The sequence below is a fragment of the Pseudorca crassidens genome, chromosome 12 (assembly GCF_039906515.1).
Source record: "Pseudorca crassidens isolate mPseCra1 chromosome 12, mPseCra1.hap1, whole genome shotgun sequence".
In the NCBI taxonomy this organism is placed as follows: Eukaryota; Metazoa; Chordata; class Mammalia; order Artiodactyla; family Delphinidae; genus Pseudorca; species Pseudorca crassidens.
The window spans coordinates 65,440,434-65,467,331 of NC_090307.1; the positions used below are offsets into that span (position 1 = coordinate 65,440,434).

The 26,898-nt window shown below is 54.1% G+C and overlaps 2 protein-coding genes and 1 long non-coding RNA gene across 6 annotated transcripts; 2 read left to right on the forward strand and 1 right to left on the reverse strand.

The window, feature by feature from the left end:
- Positions 1-437: 437 nt before the first annotated feature.
- Positions 438-20,108, forward strand: UFD1 (ubiquitin recognition factor in ER associated degradation 1). 2 transcript variants are annotated; one of them, XM_067699907.1, is made up of 12 exons: positions 438-596; positions 3,116-3,248; positions 3,615-3,647; positions 6,293-6,414; positions 8,774-8,904; positions 10,877-10,949; positions 14,175-14,243; positions 14,976-15,041; positions 15,318-15,365; positions 15,975-16,063; positions 16,781-16,862; positions 19,147-20,108. In XM_067699907.1, the coding sequence occupies exons 1-12, from the start codon at positions 594-596 to the stop codon at positions 19,219-19,221; spliced, it is 924 nt and encodes a 307-aa protein (XP_067556008.1). In that variant the 5' UTR covers positions 438-593; the 3' UTR covers positions 19,222-20,108. The 2 variants fall into 2 exon arrangements, with proteins under 2 accessions (XP_067556008.1, XP_067556009.1); XM_067699908.1 differs by having other exon boundaries at positions 548-596; positions 3,116-3,222.
- On the reverse strand, positions 10,297-21,346 carry LOC137203539 (uncharacterized). Of its 2 annotated transcripts, none has more exons than XR_010933164.1 (5): positions 21,207-21,346; positions 18,342-19,194; positions 14,742-15,708; positions 14,364-14,597; positions 10,297-12,513 (listed from the first exon to the last, which is right to left on the reverse strand). It is a non-coding gene; the product is annotated as an uncharacterized lncRNA (long non-coding RNA). The 2 variants fall into 2 exon arrangements; XR_010933163.1 differs by having other exon boundaries at positions 14,705-15,708.
- C12H22orf39 (chromosome 12 C22orf39 homolog) lies at positions 21,334-25,868 on the forward strand. Of its 2 annotated transcripts, none has more exons than XM_067699909.1 (3): positions 21,334-21,738; positions 21,858-22,175; positions 23,800-25,868. In XM_067699909.1, the coding sequence occupies exons 1-2, from the start codon at positions 21,610-21,612 to the stop codon at positions 22,170-22,172; spliced, it is 444 nt and encodes a 147-aa protein (XP_067556010.1). In that variant the 5' UTR covers positions 21,334-21,609; the 3' UTR covers positions 22,173-22,175; positions 23,800-25,868. The 2 variants fall into 2 exon arrangements, with proteins under 2 accessions (XP_067556010.1, XP_067556011.1); XM_067699910.1 differs by having other exon boundaries at positions 21,579-21,738; positions 21,858-22,025.
- Positions 25,869-26,898: the final 1,030 nt, after the last annotated feature.

Genomic DNA, 26,898 nt, shown 5'->3' on the forward strand with positions numbered 1-26,898 from the left:
TTACTCAGACAACCTACGCTCGGCGGACATCTTTACTTTGGGAAGAGAAGAATACTCCCCCCAACTGGGACCTGTAGGGAAAAGAAACCTTCTCGCCACAAATTAAATTCATGTATACGTCAGACAAGGGCGTCAGTTTAGGATTTCAATGGGCTCTCGACCTAGTTCGAGAGAGGAAGTGTGGCTTACTTCCGCCCGAGTCCTCGATGGCCGCAGCAGAGGCCGGAAGGTCTGCGTGCCTTCTGGGTAGTGTAGGCAGTAAGGGGAGTGGGCCGCACCAAATTCGTCAGGAGGGGGACACTATCAAACTGTAATTTAAAGTAATCACGTAAGGTGCTCTAGAGTGCACACGTTAGGAAGGGGTATCTGAGCGCTTACTCTCCGGGAATTTTGGACCCTCGCGCCTTTGCCTGGCTTGCTTTCGCAGCGGCCTGCGCTCGCGCTCCCCCCGGAAGTGCAGGACCGGACTTCCGGTGGGCTCCGGGCGTCCGCGCGAGGCGGCGGCGGCGGCGGCGGCTGCTGTGAGGAGGTGGTGGCGGCTCCCACCGTAACGTTCCCTGACGAAGCGCATCTGCGAGGCGGAGGCGTCCACCATGGTGAGCGGCCGGGCGGGCAGGGCGGGCAGGGCGGGCCGGGGCCGGGGTCGGGGCCGGGCGGACGGACGTGGCGGCCGCGGAGGTGCCGAGTCACCGGCCTGAGCCCGCCGCCGCTCGGGACTGAACGCAGTCTTGCTTGTGTAGACCCTAGATGGCTTCCCGCGAACAAGCCCCGGATCGGCTGGGGGGTTGTAGCGGGAAGGGGAGAGCTCATGGGCCAGTCCCGCGAGCTCGGTCCTGCCGGCCTGCGGCCCCGCCCCGCCGCCCTGGGCACCGCGGCCCCGAGACCCCTCATCCTTTGGGCCCCGGCGGCGCCCCCGGAGGGAGGGAGGTGGCCGCCGCGTCGGCGCGAGAACCACGAGGTTTAGGGAGGCGCGTAGTGTAGGCCACGAACGCGGGCAGTGGGGACTTGAAGCCGGGTATGCCTGCAGAGCTGTGTCAGCACCGCGCCGGGCGCTGCCGGTGTCAGGGGTTTATCGCATGCGAGTTTATCCTTAGTGTGTCGGTGTCGGGTCCCCTCTCTCTCCTCAGGGTTAGCCACCTAACAGCTGAACACCAGCCGTGCGCCGGGCAGTGTGCTGGCGCCGGGGCTGTAGAGGGAAGTGGGACCGGGGCGGGAGGTTAGGTACGTGGGTGGATGCGGGGCAGGTTGGCACCCGGTGTTCAGTACTTTATGTCCATTTCCCTCTTTCGTGTTGCAAAGAGAAGACAGGGCTTAGATGGGGGGGGATGTAGTGAGGAGGCCCCCACTCCTCTCCCTTCTTTTCGTCCAGAACGATGCTTCTGGCCAAGATTTTGTCGAACAGAATTCTGGTTAAAAGGAGAGGCACGGGTGTGAAAACTACTTTGCTGGCGCTCCAGGGAGTGGAGAACCATTGGAGAGTTTAAGCAGGAGCTGCATCTGCATCTGTGGAAGACAGCTGGCTCAGCTTGCTGATTTTGGAATTGCTAGTAAACTGTCTCATCAGTACCTGATTTTTCCTCTACTTAGTGTACAGTTAGAATCAAGTCAGGAAATACTCGTCTGTTTAAAAGTTTTTTAGCTTGTAAAAAAACATGTACCATAAATTTACCATTTATAAGTGTACAGTTTAGTGGTGTTAAGTATATTCACGTTGTTGTGTAATGGATGTCCAGAACTTTTTGGTCTTGAAAAACTGAAACTCTCTTCCCATTAAACAATTCCCCCTCCCCCTAGCCCCTGGCAACCACCATACTTTTTGTCTCTGAACTTGACTAGTTACTCTAAGTACCTCATATAAGTGGAATTCTACAGTGTTTGTTCTTCTGTGTCTGTCTTATTTCACTGAGCATTATGTCCTGAGTTATTATTCCACTGAGTTCATCACCGTTGTAGCATGTGTTGGAATTTCCTTCCTTTTTAGGGCTGAACAATATTTCATTGTATGGATGGACATTTTCTTTATTCACTCGTTTGGTGATGGGCATTTGGGTAGTTTCCAACTCTTGACTATTGTGAAGAGCGCTGCTGTGAACCTGGGTGTACAAATATACCTTCAAGACCCTACTTCCAATTCTTTTGGGTATATATTCTATTGTGCAATTTTATATCTTTTCTTTTTGACACATCACAGTAGTTGCAGTGCTTTGGGAAGACCCTAGATTGTTGGCAGCATGTGTTCTGAGCCTCATCATAACCTATAACGTAAGAGCTGGGATCTTACTTTTGTGATAGCACCATGTCTAGGCTTTACTTATGAAAGGCATGGAGGGAGTGCTGTGGTGTGGCGCCACGTGAGAGCACTTTGGAGGGGTGCTAGCCCTGGCCCTGGGCAGAGCAGGGAAGGTTCCCAGAGCAAGGAAAGGGTGGTCCTGGAAGCCAGGGGGAGGGGGAGGGGTGCAGACCTGTGCACCTGCTCTTATCACTGTTCCCTGTTTTCTGCCTGCTCCCTCTCCTGGCTTCAGGTCTCTGCAGAGAAGTGCTTCCTGACCACCCACTTAAAACAGCGTTCCCAGGAGCTCTCTTGTGCTCAGAATACTGACACACAGATGGTTTTCTGTTCTTGTTTCCCTTGTCTTGAATGTCAGCTCTGCTGGGGGGCAGAAGTTGTAGCTCTTTTGTTGGTGATGTTTACTTGGTGCTTGGAGACCAGAACCTGGCAGATAGTGGCACTCCTAAACGGGGTGAGGAGAGGAAAAGTGGTCCAGGCCAAGGGAGCAGCCCGGCAGGGTCGTGGCCGTCATAGGAGACCTGGGGGACGGGAGACCTGGGGGATGGGGGGCGGGGGGTGAAAGAGGTGAAGGACAGGCTTGCTGGGGGCAGTTTTATACTTTAGTAAGATGCACTGTCTGAATATGGTGGGGAAGAGGTTGCCGGGACAGACTGGACGCACCAGCTGGCAGAAGCCGCTGTGAGGTGCGTCCTGCTCCCAGGAGGTGCTCACTGGGTGCAGGTTTGTCTTGCTCTTGAGCGTTGCCACCCTGACCCACTCTAGCTGTTGACAGAAGAAACGTGCCTTCGTTCTGTGTTAACTGCAGCATCTCTTCCCTCCTTTCAGTTCTCCTTCAACATGTTTGACCACCCGATTCCCCGGGTCTTCCAGAACCGCTTCTCCACGCAGTACCGCTGCTTCTCCGTGTCCATGCTCGCGGGGCCTAATGACAGGTCAGATGTGGAGAAAGGAGGGAAGAGTATGTGCTGTTTTTATTTTGAATCGTAACCTTTCCTGCCCTAGGCCTGCAGTGCTCATAGTCCTTGGCAGCTCTCATTTTGCATGTGTGACGGAGGCTAGTTACCGTCAAGATGTCGTCAAGGTGTCCTGGCTAAGGGGTGTGGGGAGGGGTCCTAATTATGATTAGATTTATGGCTGATAGCCATTTGGTTTCACCAAATAAATTATAGCTAGTAAAACTTGTTGTGAACAATCATGAAATTCCAGCTGCCTCACAGGTATTGTTTAATACTTTCATTAAGCTATAACAGGAAGTGCACTTTGACTTTTGTTCTATTGTTTTAATTTTTCATTTCTTAATATCTCCTAAATGTTCTTTCCACAGTAATTATGCCACCCTCAGCCCTCGACCAACTCAGTAAGTACTTTCTACCTGACTTGAGAACAGAGGTGATGTGAACGTGGGCGCTGGGACCAGGCACAGACCCCTCGCCGCCCAGGCAGAGGCATCTTTCGGCGAGGCTGGTTGGGAATTGTCCCTGGAGGGTGCTAGCTGGGCTGGGAGGCCGGGGCCAGTGGGCGCTCGGCTCTGGGTCCACTCCTCTGGCACCCCCACCCCACCCCGGGTCCTATTAGGACTAAAGGAAGGTGTGAGCACTGGTGCTCTTCACGCTGATGGGGCAGCCGATGTCCTTGGCTGCACGCACTAAATTTTCCCCTAAAGGATGGTGGCGGCCCCCAAGAGGACGCCGCGTGCAGGTCTTTCATCTCCCCAAGCCTCTTGCCTCAGCTACAGCCGCAGTTCTAACCCCTCTTCCCCAGGAGCTGCTCCCCTTGCCCCGTCCTGCCTCTTACCAGGAGCAAGAAAGGCCCAGGGTTGGGAGATTGGCCATGTTTTTCCCCCTTTCCCCAACTCCCCACTCCCATGGGAGCAGCTCGGAGACCTCACACCCCTGGCCCCACTCCACCCGGACTAGGATGCCCCAACCATGGGCACAGTCATTGCCTTTTGAGACTTGGGGGTCTTTTTGGTGTGGGTTCTGAGGCAGGAGATGTGGTGGCTTCTGGGCCGGGAGGGTCCACGCTCTGTGTCGGGTGCACATTGGGCAGCTCGGTAAGGGCCAGGTGCCAGCTCTGGTGTGGCTCCAGCTTGGGCTCTGCACCTTGCCCAGCCTGACTCCAGGCTAGTGACTGGGCCTTTCTGGACCTTGGTGTCCTCACCTTTAAATGGGGGCATGACGCCATCTGTGGGGACTGCTCTGCGACAGGAGTGCCTCCTGGATGGTACCTGTGGTGTGTGTGTAAACAGCCAGGGCCCTGTGGCACCAGGCAGGGGCAGGAGGTGGTCCTTAGCCAGCAGGGCCTAACTGACGGCAGCAGTGGCTGCACCCGCAGAGGGAGGCCTTTAGCTCTGCCAGAGGGTGGGTAGAGCGGGGGGCACAGCCCTCAGGCAGGCCCCTGTCGTCCCCTCTGTCGTCCCAGAGTGGGGAGCAGGGCCCTGAGAGTCTGCCTTATGTGTGGAGCTGACCCAGGACTAAGACCAGGTGTGTTGGCGTGTGGGTATGAGAGGAGACTGGGGGATTGGGACAGTGGGGCTTAGTTCAGTGCCGTGCAGACCTCGTAAGTCATGGAAGGAGCTGTCCAGATGAGATCTCACGGGGAGTCCTGGTTTGTAAACAGAGTCGCTGCTCAGGGCCGAGGAGGTGAGGGTGTGTGGAAGACTCGGACTCCCCAAGGCACTTCTCTAAATCAAAAAAATGCAGTTTGAAAACTACTGGACTGAGGAACATGGGAGTCTCTTCCAATGGCAAGAATCTCGGACCCTTGGTTGGAGCCTGATCAATCCATTCACCCTGACCCACCTCAGTCCACTCCACGGCTCCACAGCCGGGAGGTGCCCTGGTGACGGAGGGCCTGGCGTCCAGGCCCTTGGCCACCACTGCCAGTATTCCAGTCGCCCTTGGTGATGGGGGGACAGCCTCCCACCCAGACTCATTATCCAATTTGCTTCTCCAAATTTTTCGGGAGATCCCAAATGGAGTCTACCGTACCTCCTGCCACTAAGTCAACTTTTGTTGCCACGTTTGCCTAAATCTACAGGCTAAAGTTGGTCTCAGTGGTCAAGCCCCAGACCTGGGCCAGCGGCCTAGGTTGACCCCCAGCATGGCCATTCCTGGGCTGTGTGACCCTGGGGCACGTTGCCAGACCTGTGTGCCTTAGTCCCCCATAGATAAAGGGGCGAGGACAGTACCCACCTCACTGTCCCGTGAAGGCTGAGCAAGGGCCTGGCACAAGGCAACACGGTCCTGTCGGTCTGTCCCGGACCGCTCCCCCAGGTTACTGACTCTCCTGGGTCCTCCTGCCTTGCAGCGCCAGCCCCTCCTTTCTGCGCCCCCTGCACTCCTGAGTCAGCAGGCCTCCAACCCCACACATGGCCCCCACCTCAGGACCCCTGGTGGGAGGGGACACACTGGGTCCCTGCTGCAAGCCCACACTGCTGACCGGTCCTGCCCTGCCTGCTCCCCCCAGCTGCTCACACACCCGGTCCCTGTGCCCAGTCTCGCCTGGTTGCCAGCAGTTCCTGAACCAGCCTGGCTCCCCTCCCTCTATGCCTTTGCTTGGGCTGCTTTCTCTGCCTGGACTTCCTCCCCTGGAGGACATCCCCCAGCATCTATCCTGGCTGCGCTGCCTCCGGCCCCACCCTTCCCCGGCACGAGCATTTGGGCATGCTCTGGTCTTCTAACTGGAAACCTCTGAAGGAGGGATTTTGCCCAGCACCTGGTTGGCACTTAAACTGTTCGTGAATAAACAAACACGTCACTTTTTAAAAGTGGGATTTCCGACATTCAAAAGTATAAGCTGGTGCTGCGTTCCTGACTCAGCGAACGTTCCTGAGGTCTGGCAGGAGTGCGGGGTCTGCTGGGTGGTTAGACACCCAGGGGCTCAGTACCACGTAGGTCCCAGTGCCTGCTTGGGGAGGGAGGCACTTCCCCGGGGAGGGTCTGGGGACAGGGTTTCTCTCCCTGGAAGAAGCCGAGCCTCATGCCTCGCTCTTCGTTTCAGGCCGACTTAACATCACCTACCCCATGCTGTTCAAACTGACCAACAAGAACTCGGACCGCATGACGCACTGTGGCGTGCTGGAGTTTGTGGCTGACGAGGGCATCTGCTACCTCCCGCACTGGGTGAGTGGCCCCTGGCTGCCACGTGGGGTGGCAGGGACACCCTCCGCCTGTGCACAGTCCTGCCCCTGCAGCAGAGGGACGCGCCTCACCGCAAACATCACATGCGGCTGTGGACACGGTGCGCCCGGAGCTGGGGATGGCTGCTCACCTAGTGGCCTGGAGCCCACAGCCGTGCTGTTCTTAACTGCCATTTTCTGTGTCAGGCTTTTTTTAAAACAATGGAGCAGGAGTATTTTTCATGTGGTCTTGAGTACAGAGTTTTAGATTTTTATAAGTTTTCTCATCCCTTTAGTAGTATGTCTGCCCAGTTCTGTCACTGTGTGTGTGTGTGTATGTGTGTGTGTGCGTGTGTGTGTGTAGACACTTGTCTGTACCTGAGTCTGTTTAAAGCACTCAGCCTCATTGCCATGGGAATGAATGCTCTCTGCACTTAGGCTGGTCCGATGCCATCCATGTCCAGAGGCAGGCGCACCTGCACTGTAGGGTGGGGCCTGCAGCAGCCGGAAGTCTACGGGGGCGGGGCTGGGGGGGCCCGGGCCCCACCACCCCCAGTGTGAGGGCCCCACGGCTACCCTGCTCCATCCTGGGCCTGGGCGTGTCCCTTTGACCTTAAGCACTGTCTTCTGTGACAGCTGGCCACAGTCAGTGTTGTAGGTGCTTCGAAGGTGCCTGAGGGCCCTTGTCTTTATAAGGTCTTATGCGGAAACCCAGTGTTCTAGACCATGTAGGGAGGAGGGTCTCCAGGCAAAGGCTGGCTTGGCTCTTTCCTTCCCTCCCCCCTCAGCCCAGCCCCCACTCTCACAGCTCTGGCACGCTCAGCATTGGGAAACCCACAGAGGGGACTTTGTGTCCTTTTCTTCATACTCATTTATGTCGGGGTGCTCAGAGACCCCTCAGTCTGCGGGCGGAGTTGGGAACGCACCCCAAAGCCTCCCTGCCGCTAGGGAGATGCTCTGAAGAGCATCCCACCTCTCCTGCACAGCCAAGGGTCCCCGCCGCAGCAATGGCTAACCTTCTAAAGGAGTGGCCTTAACTCATATTTTGAGATTAAATATGAATAGAAGTTTGAAGGTTCCTCCTCTCCTGCAGTGGTGACCTTGCCCTTGCCCATTTCCCCTGGGCCATTGCCCCTCCTGAGCCTGGGTCCTTCCTGAGTGCTAAGCCCAGCTGGTGTCCTGTGCTGCTTCCTTGACCACAGGGGAACTCTTAGTCACTCCTCAAAGCCCAGACCCAACCCGGTTCCCTGCTCACGTGCCCGCACCTCGCGTCACAGGCACCAGGCCTTGTCCCACTATCTGTGGAGCGCCATGGGTGGCTGAAGTGTTGGTCAGTGTAAGCTTCCCCAGGCCCCTCTGTGGCCCGTCCTTAGTGAAAGAGAAGGGGGGACACTGTTCCTGTAAGGCTTTTCCTCCAACCTGCAGATTTGGAGTTTGGCTGGACCCGTGTCCAGGCTCTCAGACCACTTTGGGCCAGAAAGCTAATTGGATCCTTTTGCCTGGAAACATCCCATCCCCGGGGAAGCCTCTGTAGGTAGCATGGAGCTGCCTGCCATCCTCTTCCTGGGCTGGCCTTGCAGCTCTTGCCAGGAGCAGGTGGTGCCTGGGATTTCCCAGCTGCTGCTACAGAGCCGGCTCGAGGGTCTCCTGACCCCAGTGAGTGTTTGAGCAGGTGCTTTCTTTCTGTCAGCTGAGTGGCAGGCTCCATCCCACCCAGAGCTCCAGGCAGCCCTGGTGGATGGGCAGAGAGCAGGCGCTGGTGGACAGACGAGGTCAGCTATGACCTGAAAGCTGTGGAACCTGGGTGGGTGCGTGGAGCTCCCCATGTGGCCCTTGCTAGCTGTGTACGTTTGAAGCTTTTTTTAAGAAGGTTTGAAATAAGAAAAGCAAAAAAACATTCCAGGATGCGCAGGGGTGCTCATTTCTCGGATCCCGAGCTTCAGGTCCTTGCTAGGTCCTGGCTCCCTGTGCCCCAGGACCTTGGGCCCATGTTTGTCTCTCTGTCTCATTTCTCATCTGACCTCTACCTGATAGGGTGGCTCCACAGATGCCCAAGGCCTAGGCTGGAGCAGACACCCAAGGCCTAGGCTGTGGGCTGTCCCTGGCAAGGCCAGCCTGCCTGGGGCTGTCATCCTCCCACCTCCAGTGTAGCACAGCTGGCCCTGGGGCCTTGGGAGTCAGGTGAAGTTGCGGGAGTGGGGGTGGGGGGAGGTGTCCCTGTGGAAATGCTCCGGCCCTGGGAGGCCAAAAGCTGGCGGATGAGCTCGCACCTGGCACCCTTCCAGCGAGTGGTTTCTTCAGGCGTTCCCACTGTGGTGGCCCTGGCCGCACCCCTACTGCCTCCTGTCTTCTTCCCCTTCCAGATGATGCAGAACCTGCTGCTGGAGGAGGGGGGCCTGGTTCAGGTAGAGAGCGTCAACCTGCAGGTAGCCACGTACTCCAAGTTCCAGCCCCAGAGCCCCGACTTCCTGGACATCACCAACCCCAAGGCTGTGTATCCTTCTGAAGTGGAACGTGTTCCTCTGAGCTGGGGAGGGCTGTGCCATCTGGTGGCGGGCGACAGTGAGCCCTTGGTTGGGTCTGTGCCTGCTTTGGGGACCACACACTTGTCGTGATTGACATTGTGACATGAGAACAATGGCGTGGGGCCAGCCCGTCTACATGGTTCAGGGGCCTCATGAGCATGCTGAGCGCTCTCTGGACGCTTCCCGGAGGGCAGGTGGAGCCCTTCCTCTGGGTGGCCGATGACGCTGGCAAAAAGCCCAGTGTGTTCTGGTCGGAGGGCAGCTCGTCTGCCTCTCAGCTCCCCTGTGCTCAGGCATGGGGAACCCTGTCTTAGTACGTTTTCTGTCTCTCAGCAGAGGAAAGCAAAGGCATCAGGTCTTAGTGATTTTTTGTGTGTTCTCTGAACGTAAGCCAGCCGTGTGTGTGGTCACTCCACCTATTTATTGTTAAAAAGGCATGCTTGTAAAAAACTCAGTTGAACAACACAGATTGTTTAAAAAAAAAAAAGCTACTTCCACCCTCCCCACCTGCACCCTGTCCCCAGCCAGAGCCAGGAGCACGCTGCTGCTGCTGGCCATGTCCCAGATGCCACTTGGCTGTGTGGAGGCCTCCGCTGGCCGTGTCTGTGGACGGGCATGTCAAGCCCCCTGTGTTGGGCATACAGGGTACTGGGCGCTCTGCTCACAGCAGGTGTGGACAGTGCCCATGCCCGGGACTGGGGCCTGCCGGCCTCTGCACTGCAGCCCCTTGTATGTTCTCCGGTATGGAGTCCTTTTGCTTGTGCTGGAGCACACACTACCATGTTGCTTTCAGAGACAGTGTCTCTTGGCACAGTTACTCGTGACTGCAGAGAAAGGGTGCCCCTTCCATGGGACGCGGTGTGCCAGGCTCTGCTCAAGGTCTGAGTCCAGGCAGTGCAGAGCTGGCTCCGCCCTCGGGCCCTGGGGGCCACGTCCAGCAGCTCAGCGTCACCAGGAGGAGTCGAGGGAAGGGCACCCCTGCAGCTGGCATTGCACACAGGGGGGCAAAGAGGGCGTGTACCCCAGACTCTTCATGAAGCTGCTAGCAACCAGGGAGGCCGTTTGACAAAGAGAAGTGAACGTAGACACGGGCTCCTCTGCCCTCAGCCTCTCACCCAGGTGTACTGCATCTCAGTGGCACATCTGGAGCCATGTTTTGTGTTTGACCTTTGTATTTAAAACAATTCTGTAAATTGACGAGGATGACATGATTAAAATATTCCATTTGATTGGGCATTATTCCCTTGCCTGGGCATTTGGGTTACTCAATTTTTAAGAATTTATTATTATTTACTATTATAAAAAGAGCTTACAGGCTACTTTTTCTTTAAAATTTTTATTATTAAATATTTTTATTTGAAACATATCACTAAATATGGTTATCACCCAAAAGATAGAAACAACAAAAGTGTAAATGAAAACATCTTTGCTTTTGGGGGACTTTTGAGGGGACTTATCTGTTTTTCAATTTTTTTTTCCCCCTGTGCTCCCATAGGATTTTTAAAATCAACTTGTTGAGGTGTAATTTACATGCAGTAAAATGTACACTTGAGCGAGTTTGACAGATGCATCCCCTGTGTATTCAGAGCTTGGCTGTCCTCCCAGAAGGGCCTTTGTGCCCCTTTAGGCCCATCCTCAGCCAACCCTCAGCCCCAACAGCCTCGGCTGCCTCCCACCTCAGAAATCTGCCTTTCTCGGGGTTTGGCGGGGGTCTCACTGCTCTGTGGCTGGTTCTTCCCCAGAGTGAGGTTCACCCCATTACCGTGTGTTAGAGCTGCTTCCTTCTCGTTGCTGAGTAATGGCCACGTGTCTTTGAGCCCCAGCTGGGCACACGTCTGTCCGTTACATAGTGTGACCCAATCCTCTAAATGCCTTGTGGAAACTTGTTTCAGATTTGAGGGCTCCATCTTGCTATGTTGCCTTGACAGTGTGTGTCTGCAGGTTAGAAAACGCATTGAGAAACTTTGCGTGTCTGACCACCGGGGATGTGATTGCCATCAACTACAATGAGAAGGTGAGTGTCTTAGCCTTTCAGATGCCGGGGCCCTCACAGCTGTGAACAGGAGACTATGCGCTCTCTCTCACACACAGGATCAGACGCCAGTTACTCCCCGGTGTCATGTAGGGATCCATCGTGTTCTCTGACAGTTTCCTTCTGTTTGAAGCATCCGATAATAAGAATCCTACTGTTCAATTTTGTGGATTTTGAAACACACTTTTATATTTTTTTGTAAACTAATAATCTTGTTCCCTTTACCTTCGTGGGGACGTTTTAGGTATTGTCTAACTTAGCTGAATACGTTAAACGTTTCTTTTTTTTTTTTTTTTTTTTGGCTGCATTGGGTCTTCATTGCTGGGCGCAGGCTTTCTCTAGTTGCGGCGAGCAGGGGCTACTCTTTGTTGCAGTGTGCTTGCTGCTCATTGTGGTGGCTTCTCTTGTTGCAGAGCATGGGCTTAGTTGCTCCGCGGCACGTGGGATCTTCCTGGATCAGGGCTCAAACTCGTATCCCCTGCATTGACAGGCAGATTCTTAACCTCTGTGCCACAGGGAATCCCAAGCTTTCTTGATTAATTACAGGCAGCCTTAATGTCACTGTTCTTAAAATATTAAGGCAGTAAAAAATGCTGAAACAAAAATTGATGATGAAAGATATCGTTGACCTTTTTGCACTGAAAGGGAAGGTGAGTTACTCAGGTATACATAGAATTGAAATGCACGTCTGGGCTTCTGCTTTTGGAAGTACGGAAGACTAGACGCTCTGAAGGGCCCTTCTGAGAAGACTCAGCAGGCGTGTGCAGAGGGCAAATGACCACATCAGTGCATGGTGGAAGGTCTGGATCAAGGCATCCACATGAAACTGGGGCCCTTAAAGGGGCCAAAATAGATGCAGAGGTGGGTGCTGTCCTCATCCCAGGCTTTCTGAAAACAGCACCCCCAGTTTCGTTGAGCCCTCAGGGTTGCTATAGATTGAACCAGCAAACAGGAACTCCTTATAAGACCACCAGACACCCAAAGCAAAGACAGCAAAAGCAGATTTAGGCCTTTAAGAAATCACAATTGGGACCATCAGGTGCAAAGATAAAATAACTATGTAAAAAATGTTCAAGAAAATTTTTTAATGGAATCATAAAATTTAGCAAGCAGCAAAAGTCTATCCAAAATATCCAGGATTATTTGAAAAGCAGTCAGAGGGTTAAACAACAGCCAACAAAGGATTAGCGAAGGGGAAGTTGAATCTGCAGGAGTGACTTAGGTGTCTGCACAGAGAAGCATGGCAGCAACGTGAGCAGCTGAGGTTTGGGAGATCCTGAGAAAACCAAACGTGCCCAGTGAAAACCCCAGTGGGAGAGAACGGAGGGCGGAACTACTGTGAAGAGATGAGTGGAGTTGTTCCAGAATTGGCCTACAGCTCACGCTTACAGGGAGTTTAGTGTCCACCAGGCCGGGTAGTTACAGGTGCCGAGCACCAGACGTGGAGAGATGAGCAGAGGAGATCCAGCACTTAGAGAAGAACAGCACATGGCAGGCCTGTCAATAGCAAACGTTGCCTCCCCACGCGGCAGAGGAGCTCCAGAGGCTGCAAGAAAGTAACTGTCATCAAACCTTCTTTAAAGAATAGGGTAGGGCTTCCCTGGTGGCGCAGTGGTTGAGAGTCCGCCTGCCGATGCAGGGGACGCGGGTTCCTGCCCCGGTCCGGGGGGATCCCACATGCCGCGGAGCGGCTAGGCCCGTGAGCCATGGCCGCTGAGCCTGCGCGCCCGGGGCCTATGCTCCGCAACGGGAGAGGCCACAACAGTGAGAGGCCCGCGTACCGCCAAAAAAAAAAAAAAAAAAAAAAAAAGAATAGGGTAAAATCAAAATGTATTCAGATAAAATCTGGGAGAATTTATTTACCAGTGAAACTTCACAAGCATGTGCTTTAGGAATAAGCATTAGCCTAGAAGGAAAGAGTAAGGTGTGGGAAGAACCAATAAAGCAGCAAATGTGAGGTAAATTGTGGTAAACATTGCCCTTTAAATCCATAACAGTGTTTAATAAATGCAGTTTAAAAGATGGCACCTGAAACACTGGAAAAGAATAAGTCTTGAGGGTTATTTAGAATTCAGGTGTTCTCTACACTTCAATAAAGGTAAATCAGTAAAAATACATGTTGAATGTGTAAAAGTTTAAGATTACTGTTTTACATACAGAATGACAACACCTAGTATACCATAAATATCACAAAAGTCCTTAGCCTTAACTACGTGCAACATAGCCTAGTATTTCTACTGTACTGTGTTCCAGTATTTTTCTTTACTAGTTCTGGTTGCAGCGTAGTTGGTTTTATGACTCACTAGTTAGCTGCGACCTGCAGTTTGAAAACACGCTGACTGGTAAAGGTGACCACATGCCCAGGAGCCACAGAGACAGATGTTCATGCCGCCTTGTCCGTGGCAGCAGAACCACTGGAGGCAGCCTGTGTTGTGTGGAGAGGTGGTGGGGCATCCACACAGCGACAAACATTCATTTCTATTAGTCTCTAGTGAGTAAACGTAAAGCCAGACGGGGGACATCAAGCCTTCTCACTGTATTTGGGGGACCATCTCCCTCATATTCAGTTTTTTCAATGGTGGGACTGTCCTGACCATTCATTATAAAAGCAAGACATACTCTAGGTAGAGAGAAAGAACCTAAAACAATGCAGGAAAAAGTCCATTCTGCCACCTTTAGTTCCTATCCTTTTGACTTTGTGTGTGTTTTACATGCATGAGATCATCCTCGACACACAGCAGCATAACTGGTTTTCAGCATCTTTTCCTGAATGCTGGCTGCCTGGGATCCCACGTGAATACACCCCACTCATGTAGCCATTCTAGTGATGGGCGTCTTCGGCCTATGCTGCCATGAGCAGTGCTGGAGCAGGCGTTCTTAGAGCACTTTCTCTTTCAGTATTTAGCTAGTTATTTACTTAGGGTTAATTCTTAGAAGTGAACTTTCCTGGGGTAAACACTGAATCTTTTGCAATTTGCTGCATAACTGCCTTGTCTGATTTGAGTCGCTTATGAGAGGTGGTCAGCTAAGTGACAGGCATCAAGGCAGCCACCCACAGCGGCTTTTCCACAGCAAGAGGTGTGGCTGGGGAGGGTGTCGTGGAGGTGAATGACGTGTGTGTGCAGGAGCTGGGTAGGGGGCTGCAGCGACACATGTGATGGATGGGCCCAGTGCTGCCACAAAACTGACTGATTTCTCTCTCCCCAGATCTATGAGCTGCGGGTGATGGAGACTAAGCCTGACAGGGCTGTGTCCATCATCGAGTGTGACATGAACGTGAGTGGCCGCGGGAGGAAGGGCGGCTGGGGGCCCTGGGCAGGTGTCATGCAACCCCTGGGATTCTTTGGGGGAACGGGGAGGAAGATGGTGCCGGAACATTGTGAGGAGGCCGCTGACCTTGTGATTGGTGGCAGTGTTGCTGCTGGTTCTGAGATGGCTAGATCCATCAGCATCTCAGCCCTGCGAGGGGCTGAGTCTTCTTGGAGGCTGAGGAAGGTTGCTCAGCTCCGAGTAGTGGGCACAACAGCCCAGCGTGCTGGGTCTTCAGGGAAGGATGCCCAGCAGAAGGGTTCCGTTCTGTCTGGGTCTGTTCAGAGGAGTGGTTGCCGGGGTCCAGGGCAGTGAGGTTGCCTGGAGGGAGAGGGTGTGGTTATGAAAGGGCAGCAGGAGGGGTCCCTGTGGTAATTGAAACTGCTCAGGATCTTGACCCGGGGGTTGGGGGGAGGGGGTGCACTGACCTGCAGTGATGACAAATTGTGAGAACAAAACACAAACCCGCGTGTGTGTGTAAACTGGGGACGTCTGGACGAGGGCTGGGTTGTCTTTGCCGATGTTCTGCTGTGATTTTGTAAAACGTGACCATTGGGGAAATGGGCATACTGTACAAGGCCCCTTCTGTATCGGCTCCAACAACTGCACATGGACCCACAGTTGTCCCAACTTAGAACAGAAAAGCCACGGAGGCTGCGTGTGGCCTTGTCTCATCGTGCTTTCTTCTTGGGGACACAGGTGGACTTCGATGCTCCACTGGGCTACAAGGAGCCGGAGAGACAAGCCCAGCATGAGGAGGCAGCCGTAAGTCGCTCCTCCGCGTCCCTCCCGAGCTCTGCATAGCTCCCCACCGCCGGTATTGGTCTTTGGAGCGCATCCCAGTGTCTTGGCCTCCTGGCGGTGTTTGGCCTCCACTGGTACCGAGGCAGCCACGTTCTGCTTCCCTCCCAGCCCTGCTCCCGGGGCCCAGTGTGTACCAGCTGTGTTGGGGTGCGGGCACAGCAGGAGCAGTGAGGGAGCCCAAGGGAAGAGCTGGGGGCCCCACTGAGAAGCTCATCCCCATTTTTCTGTCCCTTCCAGGAAGGTGAAGCTGACCACAGCAGCTATGCTGGGGAGCTGGGCTTCCGCGTGAGTGCCGCCATGCAACTGTCTGTTCTCCTGCCATGTCTGTGACACCCTGGGAACCTCAGCTGGGAGCAGGCCTGGGGGACCCTGCACGCGTGTACCCGGCGTCTTCTCAGTTTCCAAACCCTTTTCCATCCACTGTCTTCTGGATCCTCCCAACAACTGCCAGGCAGCCCCAACTTCTTTTAAAAATTTATAGCCTACCGGAGAGCTGAACTAGTACAACAGACACGTATACTCTTCACGTAGATTCACCAGATGTGATCACTCTTGCTTTCTCTCTAAGCCGTGTCCTGCACTGTTGGAAAGTCAGTTGCATGTTGACGCTCCGGCACTGCTGTCCTCCCTGGAAACGGAGAGGGGCCGGTGGGCATGGCTCAACCTACTGCCGGGAGGCAGGTCTGCAGAGCTGAGCCGTGGGCCCAGCTGGACCTGTCACCCCTCCTTGGCAGCTGGGGTCCGGGGGTTGAGGCAGGTGGAGGCACCGTCCTTGGGCCAGGAAGCTCCCCTCAGCTCCCAGCAGCCCCCAGAGGGCATGGGTGCTGCAGTCCCGAGGTGGTTCTCTCCTACCCTTGGGGCTTAGCTCATGGCCCCCCCTGCCTGCTTGTCTAGGCCTTCTCCGGCTCCGGGAATAGACTGGATGGGAAGAAGAAGGGTGTAGAGCCCAGCCCCTCCCCAATCAAGCCCGGAGACATCAAGAGGTGGGTCTGCCCTGGCTCTGCTCCACCCGACCCAGGCCCCACAGTGGGGCAGCCTCACTCAGCTCTGTGGGGGTGTGGGTGCCCCGCCGCCCTCCTCGGTGGGCTGGAACACAGCGTGGCAGAAGTGCATTGGTGCCCCCCCATCATCGCCAGGCTTCTCCCCAAGACCCCCGCAGTCCAGCCCCACCGGCCCCTGATTGGATCTCTGTCCTACTTCTGACCTTTCTGGTTCCAACTTAGTGCCCATTTTCCTCCTTTGTGACTTCAAATAACTGATCCACTTCCCTCAGGAGGCAGGAGCTGCCTCACTTAGTTGTATTTCTATTGTTTGGTCCAGGGACTCTCAGCAGAGTCCCTCCTCTGGTGGCCTGCATGGTTGTGGCAGGGATGAGATCTGTCCCCTGTTGACCATATGAGAGCACACGGAGAATGCCAGAAACGGGTTTGCACGCAGCATCTTAGGGAGTGAAGTGAGTTCAGTGCATGTGTAGCCCTTGCAGGGGGGCATGTGAGGCTGGAGGACACAGATGGTAGACCCTGAGCCTGCAGACCCTGCCCCAGCTGCCTTCCGTTCCCTCCTGGGGGGGTGCTAGGGGGCACCCGTGGGCTGGCCTGAGGCTGGGGGGTGGTGGGTACAGCCACGGACCAGATGGTCACAAATGGATTTTAGTCCCTTCTCCTGACACTAACATTTCTTCTGCTCTGTTTTCTTTATAGAGGAATTCCCAACTATGAATTTAAACTTGGTAAGATCACGTTCATCAGAAATTCACGTCCACTGGTCAAAAAGGTTGAAGAGGTGAGTATGTTTCATGGGTCATGACAAGTTTCATTGGCTACTGGTGACTGAGGAGAGTCTTTCCATTCTGAATGAGGGTGTTTCTGTCATATTTTTCTCTGTTCTGGGGCCCCTCCTCTCCCCAGTGGTCCAACTGTCGAGACTGTGAGGGCTCTGGTGTCCCCTTGCGGCAGTGACCAGCAAGGTTTCAGCTCCCTGAGCCCTTGCCGGGTGTCAGGCCCCAGGCCACGTGCTCTATACTGAAATATTTAATCCCCAGGACAGTTTCCTGGGACAGCTGCTGTGATTGTTTGCATTTCCCAGGAGTGAGCCTGAGAGTGCATGAAGGTCAGGGGCAGAGCTCCTGACCACTGCACGGCCATCTCAGTGCCTCCGCACTCCAGAAACGGCCTCCTGCGGCCCGGGGGGCAGGGAGGGGAGCTTCCGTCTTGTGGGCACTTCTCCCAGGTGCTGGAAACTTGCTCGAAAGACCCGGCACAGCCTGCCATTAGACCGCCCAGTCATGGGAGATCAGAGACACCAGAGGGGCAGAAACCACCAGGGAAATAATTGCTCCAAATGGAGGGGCCCACGCCCCGTTGGCAGGTCAGAAGGGGCCACTGAGCATCCAGCGCAGTGGATGGAAACAACTCCAAATTGGGGCAAAGGAAAGACGCTAAAGTCTCCAGGAGGTGGAGATTCTACCACGGGTCACGAATGGCACCATCTTAGCCAGACACAAGCCAGGACATAGTGGAGCAGGGTCCTCAGAATTCTTTGCCCAATTATATGAGCTGAATTGTGTCCCCCAAATTCCTGTGTTGAAGCCCTAACCCCAGCACCTCAAAATGTGATTGTATTTGGAGATAAGGCCTTTACAGAAGTGTGTTAAAAGGAGGGCACTAAGATGGGCCACGTTCCCCTCTGCGGAGACGTGGACACAGAGGAAAGGCCTGAGGACACAGCGAGAAGGCAGCCCCTGCAGGCCCCGGAGAGGGGCCTCAGGAGAGACCACACTGCCGGCACCTGGATCTCTGGCTCCGAGCCTCCAGGCTGTGAGGAGGTGAATGTCTCCCCAGGCCCCCAGCTTGTGATTTGTTCTGGTGGTCCCAGCAATCTAACACCAACCACCCTGTCAGTGAGCCGTATTAGAGGAGAGGTAGGTATTCTCAGTCCCTGAAGATCTCTTCATGCACCCTTTCTCAGGAAGCTACTGAAGACATACCCACTGAATTGAAGGAATAAGAAGTAAGAAAATCCAAAAAAAAAAAAAAAAAAAAGTCAGAAAGCCTTAGACCCAGGAAGCAGGGCATCCCCACAGCAATGTGCAGCCCTGGGGCAGCAGCCCATCCAGGTGGGACAGACCGAAGTTCCCAGAAGACGCACCTTCCTCAAGTGGGTGAAGTGTTCACAAGAGAAAAAGCAGGCTCCGGTGTTGACAGCAGGACAGACGGAGGGCCCTGAAGGAAGGGAAGGCTGCCTGGCTCAGCCACAACTCACCTTTGCGTGGTCGCCACCATGTGAACCTTGTATGGGCCCCACTGCAAACACCAGCTGCATTAGGCGGTGGGCCGGGTGTTGGGGGAGGGTGTGCTGGGGAGCTCAGGATCCTCTTCCACAGACAACGCTTCCCCTGACTAGCAGCAAAGCTAGTGGAAAGATCCTGGTGTTTTCGAGGGTTCAGAAAAAAGAAGCCGTCTTTCTGCTGGTGGGAGGATAGTTTGGTAGAGTGAGAGCTGCTAAGTCACCATTTTAAAAAGCCTCAAAAATAAGAGCAGCCTTCTAACGAGGAGTTCAACCTCTAGGGAAAATCAAAGTTGTGTGTAGAGACATTCAGCTGCCTGCCAAGGCAGCTTGAATACTGCAGACTTGGAAGTAACAGCTGATGGCAGAACTGCCTGTCCACGGAATGGAATTAGAGGGAACGAGAGCAGCGCACTGCCTTGAGATTGGGGAATTAAGTAGGAAAATAGTTTATGTAAGCATATACAGAACAGTGACTGGAAATGTTCTTTGGCGTGGTTTTTCTTTTAGGGGGTGTATTTTTTACATTGAAAATGTAATACCTTTGCAAAAGGATATATACTCAACCTGAGAAAAAAGGCTATGGTAGACAGAGTTGTGATTCCATGGTTTTGTTTTCAATTCAGTAGATTATAACTTGCATTTCTATTTCAAAGACATTTCTTATTATGAATGTGAGAGTAAGGAAAATGGGCAGATGGTACATGAGTCAACAGAATAAAGCATTTCTTATTAAACTTCCAAGGAGTTTCTGAAAATGGTATTTTCTCTTCACACTCAGGATGACGCTGGAGGCAGATTCGTCGCTTTCTCTGGAGAAGGACAGTCTCTGCGTAAAAAGGGAAGAAAGCCATAGGTTGCGACCATTGGCTGATTGGAAAATAAAATAATTGCAACATGCTGGCTTTTAGTTACTGGCTCTGACAGGGACACTCTGTCACTTTAGGTCTGTTTAGAGTTACCTAAGAATTACCAGGTTTCACCTGCAAGTGGACAGCAGGACAGCAGTTTGTGTGCGTGATTTGGGGAAAGAGGAGGCCGTCTCTGAGATCCCTTACTCACGCTCCTTGCTTTCAGCCCTCGGGGCATGCCCACAGCCTCAGCTGGAGCAGAGTTCCCTGATTCCTGCTAAAAACCAGTGAAGGGATTGAATTGCTCTAAGTTGTGGTGGTCTTTCTCTTTTTTTCATTTATCTTTTCTTTCTCCAGGTCATAGCTTAGCTGTTGCCTTTGACCTGGAAAAAAGTGGTTTAAACAGATAAGTGCTCTATAAATAGTGGTCATCCCATTACTCTGGCTGCAATTTAAGTATTTGAGGAAGGGTGTTTCCATTTTTATTTTACATATTGATTTTTTCCCCCCAAGAAACCATTCCTCAGAAGGAAAACTCAACCTGAAAGCATTTCTAACTTTGATTTCATTTGGAAATAACTGGCTCCTTAATTAATCTGTTCTACTGTAAAACAACTTTGTGGTGAAGCACAAATGTGATTATTAGAATAAATGAAAGCTAAAGATACGTTCTTTCTCCTTTCCTACCCCCCACTCCCAGTTTTAATGTATTAAATTTTCCAAAGTTCTGCTGGCCTGTCTTTATTTTTTTTACTAGTATTAATTTAGTTTCAGGTCTTCAATTTCTATAATATGAGCTCTTTCGACATGTTAATTCAATTATTTTCCTCTCTTTGAAAACAATTCTAAATCAAGAATTTCAAATAAAAACAGGCAGTGACTAAAACCTGAATTGCCTCTAAGTGTTTGATTAGGTTCCAACATGGATTGACAGTTGGGCAGGAGGAAGGCCTGCTGGCAGGGGCCCCTCGTTCCCCCCTGCCCTTAGGAAAGCACTCCTCTGGGGGCTTCTGGGGAGCGTAGGGAGAAACGAGGCTCTCTGACCCCTGGGGTGGGGGTGGTCGGGCCCAGCAGGGGCTCCCCTTGTTCCTGTTGTAGGCCAAGGGGTCCATCTCTGGACAGGGCTCCCCTCAACACTCAGGAGATGATCCCCTGCAAGACGCCAGCCCAGGGTTCACCCACATGTCCTCAGAGAATGAGCATCAAAGGTCATCATGATGACCAGGGCTGGGCCCTGTGGCCCAAACCCACACCCATGGCAATGGAAGTGGTTCTGGAAGGCATGGGCACTCTGTAACCTACCTGGCCCTCCACTTCAGGAGTCTTGGTTGCTGACAGAAGTAGAGTAGACACCCTCCTTGGTGGGTGGGCAGCCTTGTTTGCGGATCACATTGGCTACCACATCATTCAATTACATGATGAATGTTATGTAGTGTGCTGGCCCTTGGTTTCTATCTTCCCTGAGCCACACCCACAGTGTATACAAGGAAAGCACTCCCTGCTTGGGCCAGGGGTGGACCCTGTTGGTGGGTCTTCTGGTGACACGGTAGGGTGCCACTTGTAGGCCTGTACCCTGGCCTGCATCCTTCCTCTCAGGCAGCATTTTCTCCAAGCTTGGTCTGTGACCCAGCGTGGCAGGACTCCTAGTGAAACTGCAGCTGTCTGGCTTGACCCGGACTCACTCCTAGGGGGCCCAGCACCCGCCTTGCAGGGGCCCCAGGGCCAGTGGCTAGGCTGGCGGCAGTTGGAGAACCACTGCAGGGGTGTCGTAGGGCGGTCCTGCGGGCCCACCAGCCTCCTCCCCTTCGCTGTCATTGCCTCGTGCGCATCGCCCCATGGAGAAACGATGTCTCCCTGCCTTAGTACAGCCTCGACCCTAACGCGACCTCCGGACGCCCACCCTTAGGTCCTGCTGTCCCCCGGGCCATACAGCCTCCGCGCCTCTGGCCAGCCTGCGCTGTGCCCGCGCCCGTGGGCCCCCGCTTCCTACCTGGGAGTCACCCCGCCCTCGAGGGGACACAGGCGGGACAAATGCAGCCGTAGGACTGGAGTGGCGACACTGATTCCGGTGCGTGCTGACGAAATGAACCGATCTTTGAGATTATGAAAATAAAGCTGCTGGAACGAACCTGCCCGAGCCGCGTGGTTCCGTCAGAAACGGCCACTGGACGTGAATGTGCAGCCGAGCGACCGCCGGCTCGAGGGAACGCCGAAGTCACCTCCGCCGCGTGGCTAGCCGGACCTGGTGACCCTGGGGGCATGCCCGGCCCACACCGGCCTCGGCTCCGCCCCAGCCTCCAGGCCCCGCCCACACAGGCCTCCAGGCCCCGCCCTCCCTCGACTGTTATTGGCTGCCAACCCGGACGTCCTGTTCAGTGGCGCGTCTCAAGGAGATGGGCGAGGAGTTAGTGGTGAGATCTCGGGGCTCATTAGTCCCTCCGCCCATCAGTCACGCGGCGGTCCGCGGGCTCAGGAGGCGGGTTAGGCAGTCCCGGGACATGGCGGAAGGTGGAGGCTGGCAGGTAAGTGCGGTGGGACCAAGGGACCCGCGGGGCCAGGTCGGGAGGACGGAGACCGGGTCCGTCCGTGCGGGACGGGCTGGCGCTCACCGGGTCCCCAGCTCACTCCCCCGTCCCCGCAGCCGCCGCGCCCGTGCGAGGCCTACCGCGCCGAGTGGGAGCTCTGCAGCAGCGCCGGCCACTTTCTCCGCCACTATTACGTCCACGGCGAGCGGCCGGCCTGTGGGCAGTGGCGGCGCGACCTGGACAGCTGCCGCGAGTGGGAGGAGCGCCGCAGCGCCGAGGCCCAGGTGACCCGACCCGGCGTGCCGAGCCCTGGAAGACCAGGAACCAGCCCGGGGGCTCGAGACGCTGGGAGAAGGGGGCGGGCCTTAAAAAAGGGGTTCAGTTCCAGCCTCCACGTGTACTGGGGAGCGTGCTTTGATTTATATCCTTAAAAGGTCAGTCTGGCTGCCACGCTGAGTGAGGATATGGTGGAGGTGCTAGAGACCAGTAAGGAGGGAGTTGTGATCCATACATTCAGCAGACACCACTTGGGACGCTCTTGGGGATCCAGGAGTGATGAGAACACAGCCCCTGTCCTCCCGACTCCTACATCGTAGTCTAGGATACAGCAGTGGCCTGGAGCTGATGGGGGTGTGGGTGTGGGTGGGGGGCATGGAGCGAAGCTGTGAAGGCGCAGTGCTCACGGAGCGTGCGGGGGAGGGAGCCAGCAGGACTGCCAAGTGTAAAAGAAAATGACAAGTCCGAGATCAGTGGAAAACAGGAGAGGTAGTTTGCAGCCTATATGGCAAGAGATTAATAACCTTTGTACATATATATATATATCTTTTAAAGATAGCTGTCACATATCTGTAAGAAAAATGGGAATTATTTCAGAGTAGAAAAGTAGGCAAAGGGCACACAGAAGGAAAAGAAAAGAAAACCAAATAGCCTGATATATATTTAAAATGACAGTAACTGGTTACTGCCCAGCGGAATGTCCATAGGGGTTTGGAGAGTCAGGGCACCTGGGCAGTGTTTGTGGAATGTCAGGTTTTCTGATTATCTAAATGTCAAATGCATACCTTTTGATCCCACAGTTTTACTCCTGGAAGTTTATCCTAGGGAGGTAATTGGGTAACAACTGAAAATTCAAAATGTCCATTGTGTCACCATTTGTAATAGTGCAAAGACCAAAAGTGACCTAAAGTCCAGTAATAGACATTTGACCAGATAACGTCTTCCCCACCACGGAGAAGTACACAGCCATTAAGAAAAATAGATAGTAACCTATCCCCCTGTGGAAAGGTGCTCGCAGTATGTCACTTAATGAGAAAAGCAGGATGTGCACCAGCAAGGAGAAGATTATTCCTTCTTTAGGGAAATGGGTGATAGCCCTGAAATGCGGGCCTCAGATGGGATTGGGGAAGCTGTGAACTTCACCCTGGGAGGGAGGTCTGCAGGGCTTTCATATTTACTTTGCATTTCTGATCGCTTTTTAACAAGAACAATACATTCCATTTGAGACAATAGAGCTTGAGCGAAAACAGATGGAAGAGGTGAAATTCTAAGTGTAAAGTGGCCAGCATAGCACCTGGCACCCACTGTCGTGTTTGTGTGTGTGTGTGTGTGTGTGTGTGTGTGTGTGTGTCTGTGTGTGTGTGTGTGTGTGTGTCTGTGTGTGTGTGTGTGTCTGTGTGTGTGTGTGTGTGTCTGTGTCTGTCCGTGTCTGTCTGCCTGTCTCTGGCCTCTTCCCTCCTCTGGCCACTCTTACAGGCTCATCTCTCCTCCTGGCTCAGCCCCCAGCTCCTCTTATCTGGTGAATCTGATTAGGTCAACCGAAGGCATCAAGCCCTGGGGCCTAGGAGAATTAAAAATATCCTCAAAATGGTCATCTGCACAGGTTTTTCACAGTAGCTTGGAGAATGATCTAGATGTGTGTGTAGTAACCACCCCCACCCCACCCCACCCTGCACTCACCAGGGCTTGCTGGGCTGCGTTTGTCATGTGTGTGGGTGGGCACCGAGAGGAGGGAGGTACAGGGCACCTGTGAGGCCACAGGTGACCGGGTCTCCTTTGCAGCGGTCCCTACGTGAGAGCGAGCAGGCGAGAGTCCGGGCTGCACGGAAGCACGGCCTGGTGTGGGCCCCCAGGCAGAGCCCCCCTGCAGACTGGCACCTCCCTCTGCCCCAGGACAACGACTGGTGACAGGCCCAAATAGTCCAGAAGGTCCCTGGGAGCTTCCGCCTGGCGTGGGACACAGAGTCCCCATCTCCAGCCTCGCCTGCCCCACCACACTCAGAGCCAGTTCACTCAGCGTGCAGCTCCAGGAAGCCAGGCATCCCTGCGTGTCCCTGTGGGCGGCCAACGGGCAGGCCAAGGGACAGCAGCAAGGAAAGGCCGTCCCAAGGGCTGGGCTCCTCAGCTGAACACTCGAGGGGCAGCCTGGATCCGTGTGGATGCGCAGGTGGCCCTGTATGGCCCTGGTCTGGTGATGGCCACGCAGTACTGGCCGCAGGTGCCCTCCCACCGCGGGCACTTCCTCTGCTCCTCTGTAGGCGCGGGCGGCGTCACCTCCTCGGCCCACGGCTCCAGGACACACAACCTTGTGTAAAGAGGGATCCTAGACTCTTGGCTGAAGACACCCAAGCCCAACACATGGAATTTTGGTCTTCTTCCCTCGGAATTTCCCCTGGCCGTTTTTTGAAAATGTGGAATATATCAAAAGACATTTCACAGGTTTGATTCCAAACAGAAGCTGAAAATTAAATCCACAGTTTAATTTTGAAAGAGTTAGATTTATAACCTGACGTTGTGCTGGCCAGTATTAGAGTTTTGTATGCTTACACTCTTGTAGATGTTTTTAAAATATATGTATTTGAACCAACGGGAACACTAGTTCTTCAGAGGTCTCTTTATTATGGGTGAAACGATTTAGCATCTGTGCCGTGTAACAGGCCCCAGCATGTGGTGCTGAGGGTCAGGCCTGCGGCATCTCAGTGCCTCCCTCACGATCTGGCCAGAGGTGGTGGTTCAACATCATTTTACTTATTCTTGGGGGCAAAATAATCCATCACTTCAGAAGGGCACACATTAAGAGAGTAAAATCTCCCATCATGTGTGTTTGCTCTTGTGTGCCCCAAGTGTCCTTTGTGACTGTGTACCTGTGAGTGGTGGGGTGCGCACAAAGGACTCCCACAGCAGAGGTGAGTATAAAGAAGACCCAGGGTCCCCCCGTCGCAGCGGGGAGCCCTGGTGTGTCTGAGGCAACCAGCGTCCGTCCACCGTGGCTGCGTTCACGGGCATTTCTGGCCGAGGAGGAGGAGGAGGAGGAGGAGGAGGAGGGAGGCTGCTACAGCTCCACCTGTGTCCTCCTTTCTCTGAAACCTAGGCAGGGAGGCCGTCAGCCACTCCTGGTGGAGCCGCTCTCCTACTGCTGCTGGGTTAGGGCCTTGGGTGCCTGTGGCCAGGTGCTGGCTCCATCAGGAGTCCCACAACTTCTTGGATGCTGAGCGAGCTCCACCGCAGATGATCGTCACCCTGGAAAATGTTCCTCTGTCCACCCATGTCCACCCCTCATGTCTGCACACCCTGGGACCACAGGCTTGAAACAGACAAGTGGCCTCAGTCCCGTTGAGTTCAGGAGACAGACATGAACATTCAAACATCAGCTGTGAAGAAAATGACAGTGACAAGGCAGAGCATCATCTTTCAAACTTTGGGGATAGAGCCCACAATGATAAGCAGTTTGCATTGTGACCTGGTGCATCCTGTTACATGGCGCGCTGTCACTGAGCTGGGCTTCGCGGAGCAGCACCTGCCCCCACCGTGAGATACTGCTGCTGGGCCTGGCTCCATTACATGACGCCGTGAAAGGACGTAATTATAGGGATGCGGACGATTATGGGGCAGCATCCTGTAGTGCAGGACTGCAGGGGTGGCTGTGCTGTGACACGTGGACACACAGATGAGCACAGCCACATCTGGGAGCCTGGACCTACTCTGGCTGCAGTCTATCTTGGTGCTGGCATGACTGGCCCTGTAAGATGTGACACTGAGGGGAGCCGGAGGAACCACACACAGCACCTCCCTGTTGATTTCCAGCCTCTTGTCAATCTATGATTACTTCCAAATAAAAGGTTAAAACAAAACAGCTGCCCATGACCCACTGACTTGATCATACAACCTCGTGGATGAAATCTATAAGTTGGGAGGTGGGGGAGGCTCAGGGTCCGAGGCTAGACCTGGAGGAGGAGGCTGGAGGCTTTAGGCAGAGAAAGGGCCACATGCTGATGAGGTGGGGACGGGGTGTGATTTTCCAGGGTTGGGTAGCCAGGGCCCTCTAGGAAAATGGATAATCTGAATTCTTACTCAGGTGGAGTGTTCCGCTGGTTTGTTTGCACTAAGGTGGTGAAGAACCAAAGCCTTTCTGAGGTGGTGATGCAAGGGGTACAAGTGGACCTCTGCCTACACTGCACCCTGTTAGGCTGCATTATGTACCCCCAGCTCCTCCGGGGAAGGTCTAACCCCCTGGCGCTCTGAGTGAGACTATTTGAAGATGGATCTTTAAAGAGGTGCTTAATGTGAAATGGGGTTGCGTGGGTGGGCCCTAATCCAATGACTAGTGTCCTTATAAGAAATCAGGACACAGACACACAGAGGGATGATCACGTGGGTGCGCGAGATGGCTGTCTACACGCCAAGGAGAGAGGCCTTGGGAGAAACCAGCCCAGCTGACACCTGGATCTTGGACATCCAGCCTCTGGAACTGAGAGAAATAAATGTGAGTCGTTTCAGCTCCTTGGTCTGTGGTGTTTTGTTCTGGTGCCAGAGCTCACTCATATACTCCCTGCTCCAGACTAACAGCAGCCTCTGCCCGGCCAGGCGTCATACCCTCCTGGAGGACACATGGCCTCACGCAGTGGGGTCCCTGCCACTCGACACTCTTCTCAGCCTCCCCCATACCCCCCAGCTTGAAACCCAGAGCCAGCCCTGCCTCTCCTCCAGGTGCAGGCAACACACAGCACAGCTGCATGTCCTTCACCTCCGTTCCTGGGGTCACTTTGTGCCTCTTGCTGGTGGCGTCTGCCCCACACAGTTGGAATCCTCCTTTTCACTGGAGGGCAGTGGTCAATGTTTTGGCCTTCCTCTCCCCAGTACCAGGCCAAGAAGGGCAGCCTC

Excerpts from the sequence above, each read along its gene's own strand:
- UFD1 (XM_067699907.1), top strand. Across the intron at positions 10,950-14,174 it reads CCATCAACTACAATGAGAAG|ATCTATGAGCTGCGGGTGAT; the intron begins GTGAGTGTCTTA and ends CTCTCTCCCCAG. Across the intron at positions 16,064-16,780 it reads AAGCCCGGAGACATCAAGAG|AGGAATTCCCAACTATGAAT; the intron begins GTGGGTCTGCCC and ends TTTTCTTTATAG.
- C12H22orf39 (XM_067699909.1), top strand. The coding sequence starts at position 21,610 with ATGGGCGAGGAGTTAGTGGTGAGATCTCGGGGCTCATTAGTCCCTCCG. Across the intron at positions 21,739-21,857 it reads CGGAAGGTGGAGGCTGGCAG|CCGCCGCGCCCGTGCGAGGC; the intron begins GTAAGTGCGGTG and ends CCGTCCCCGCAG.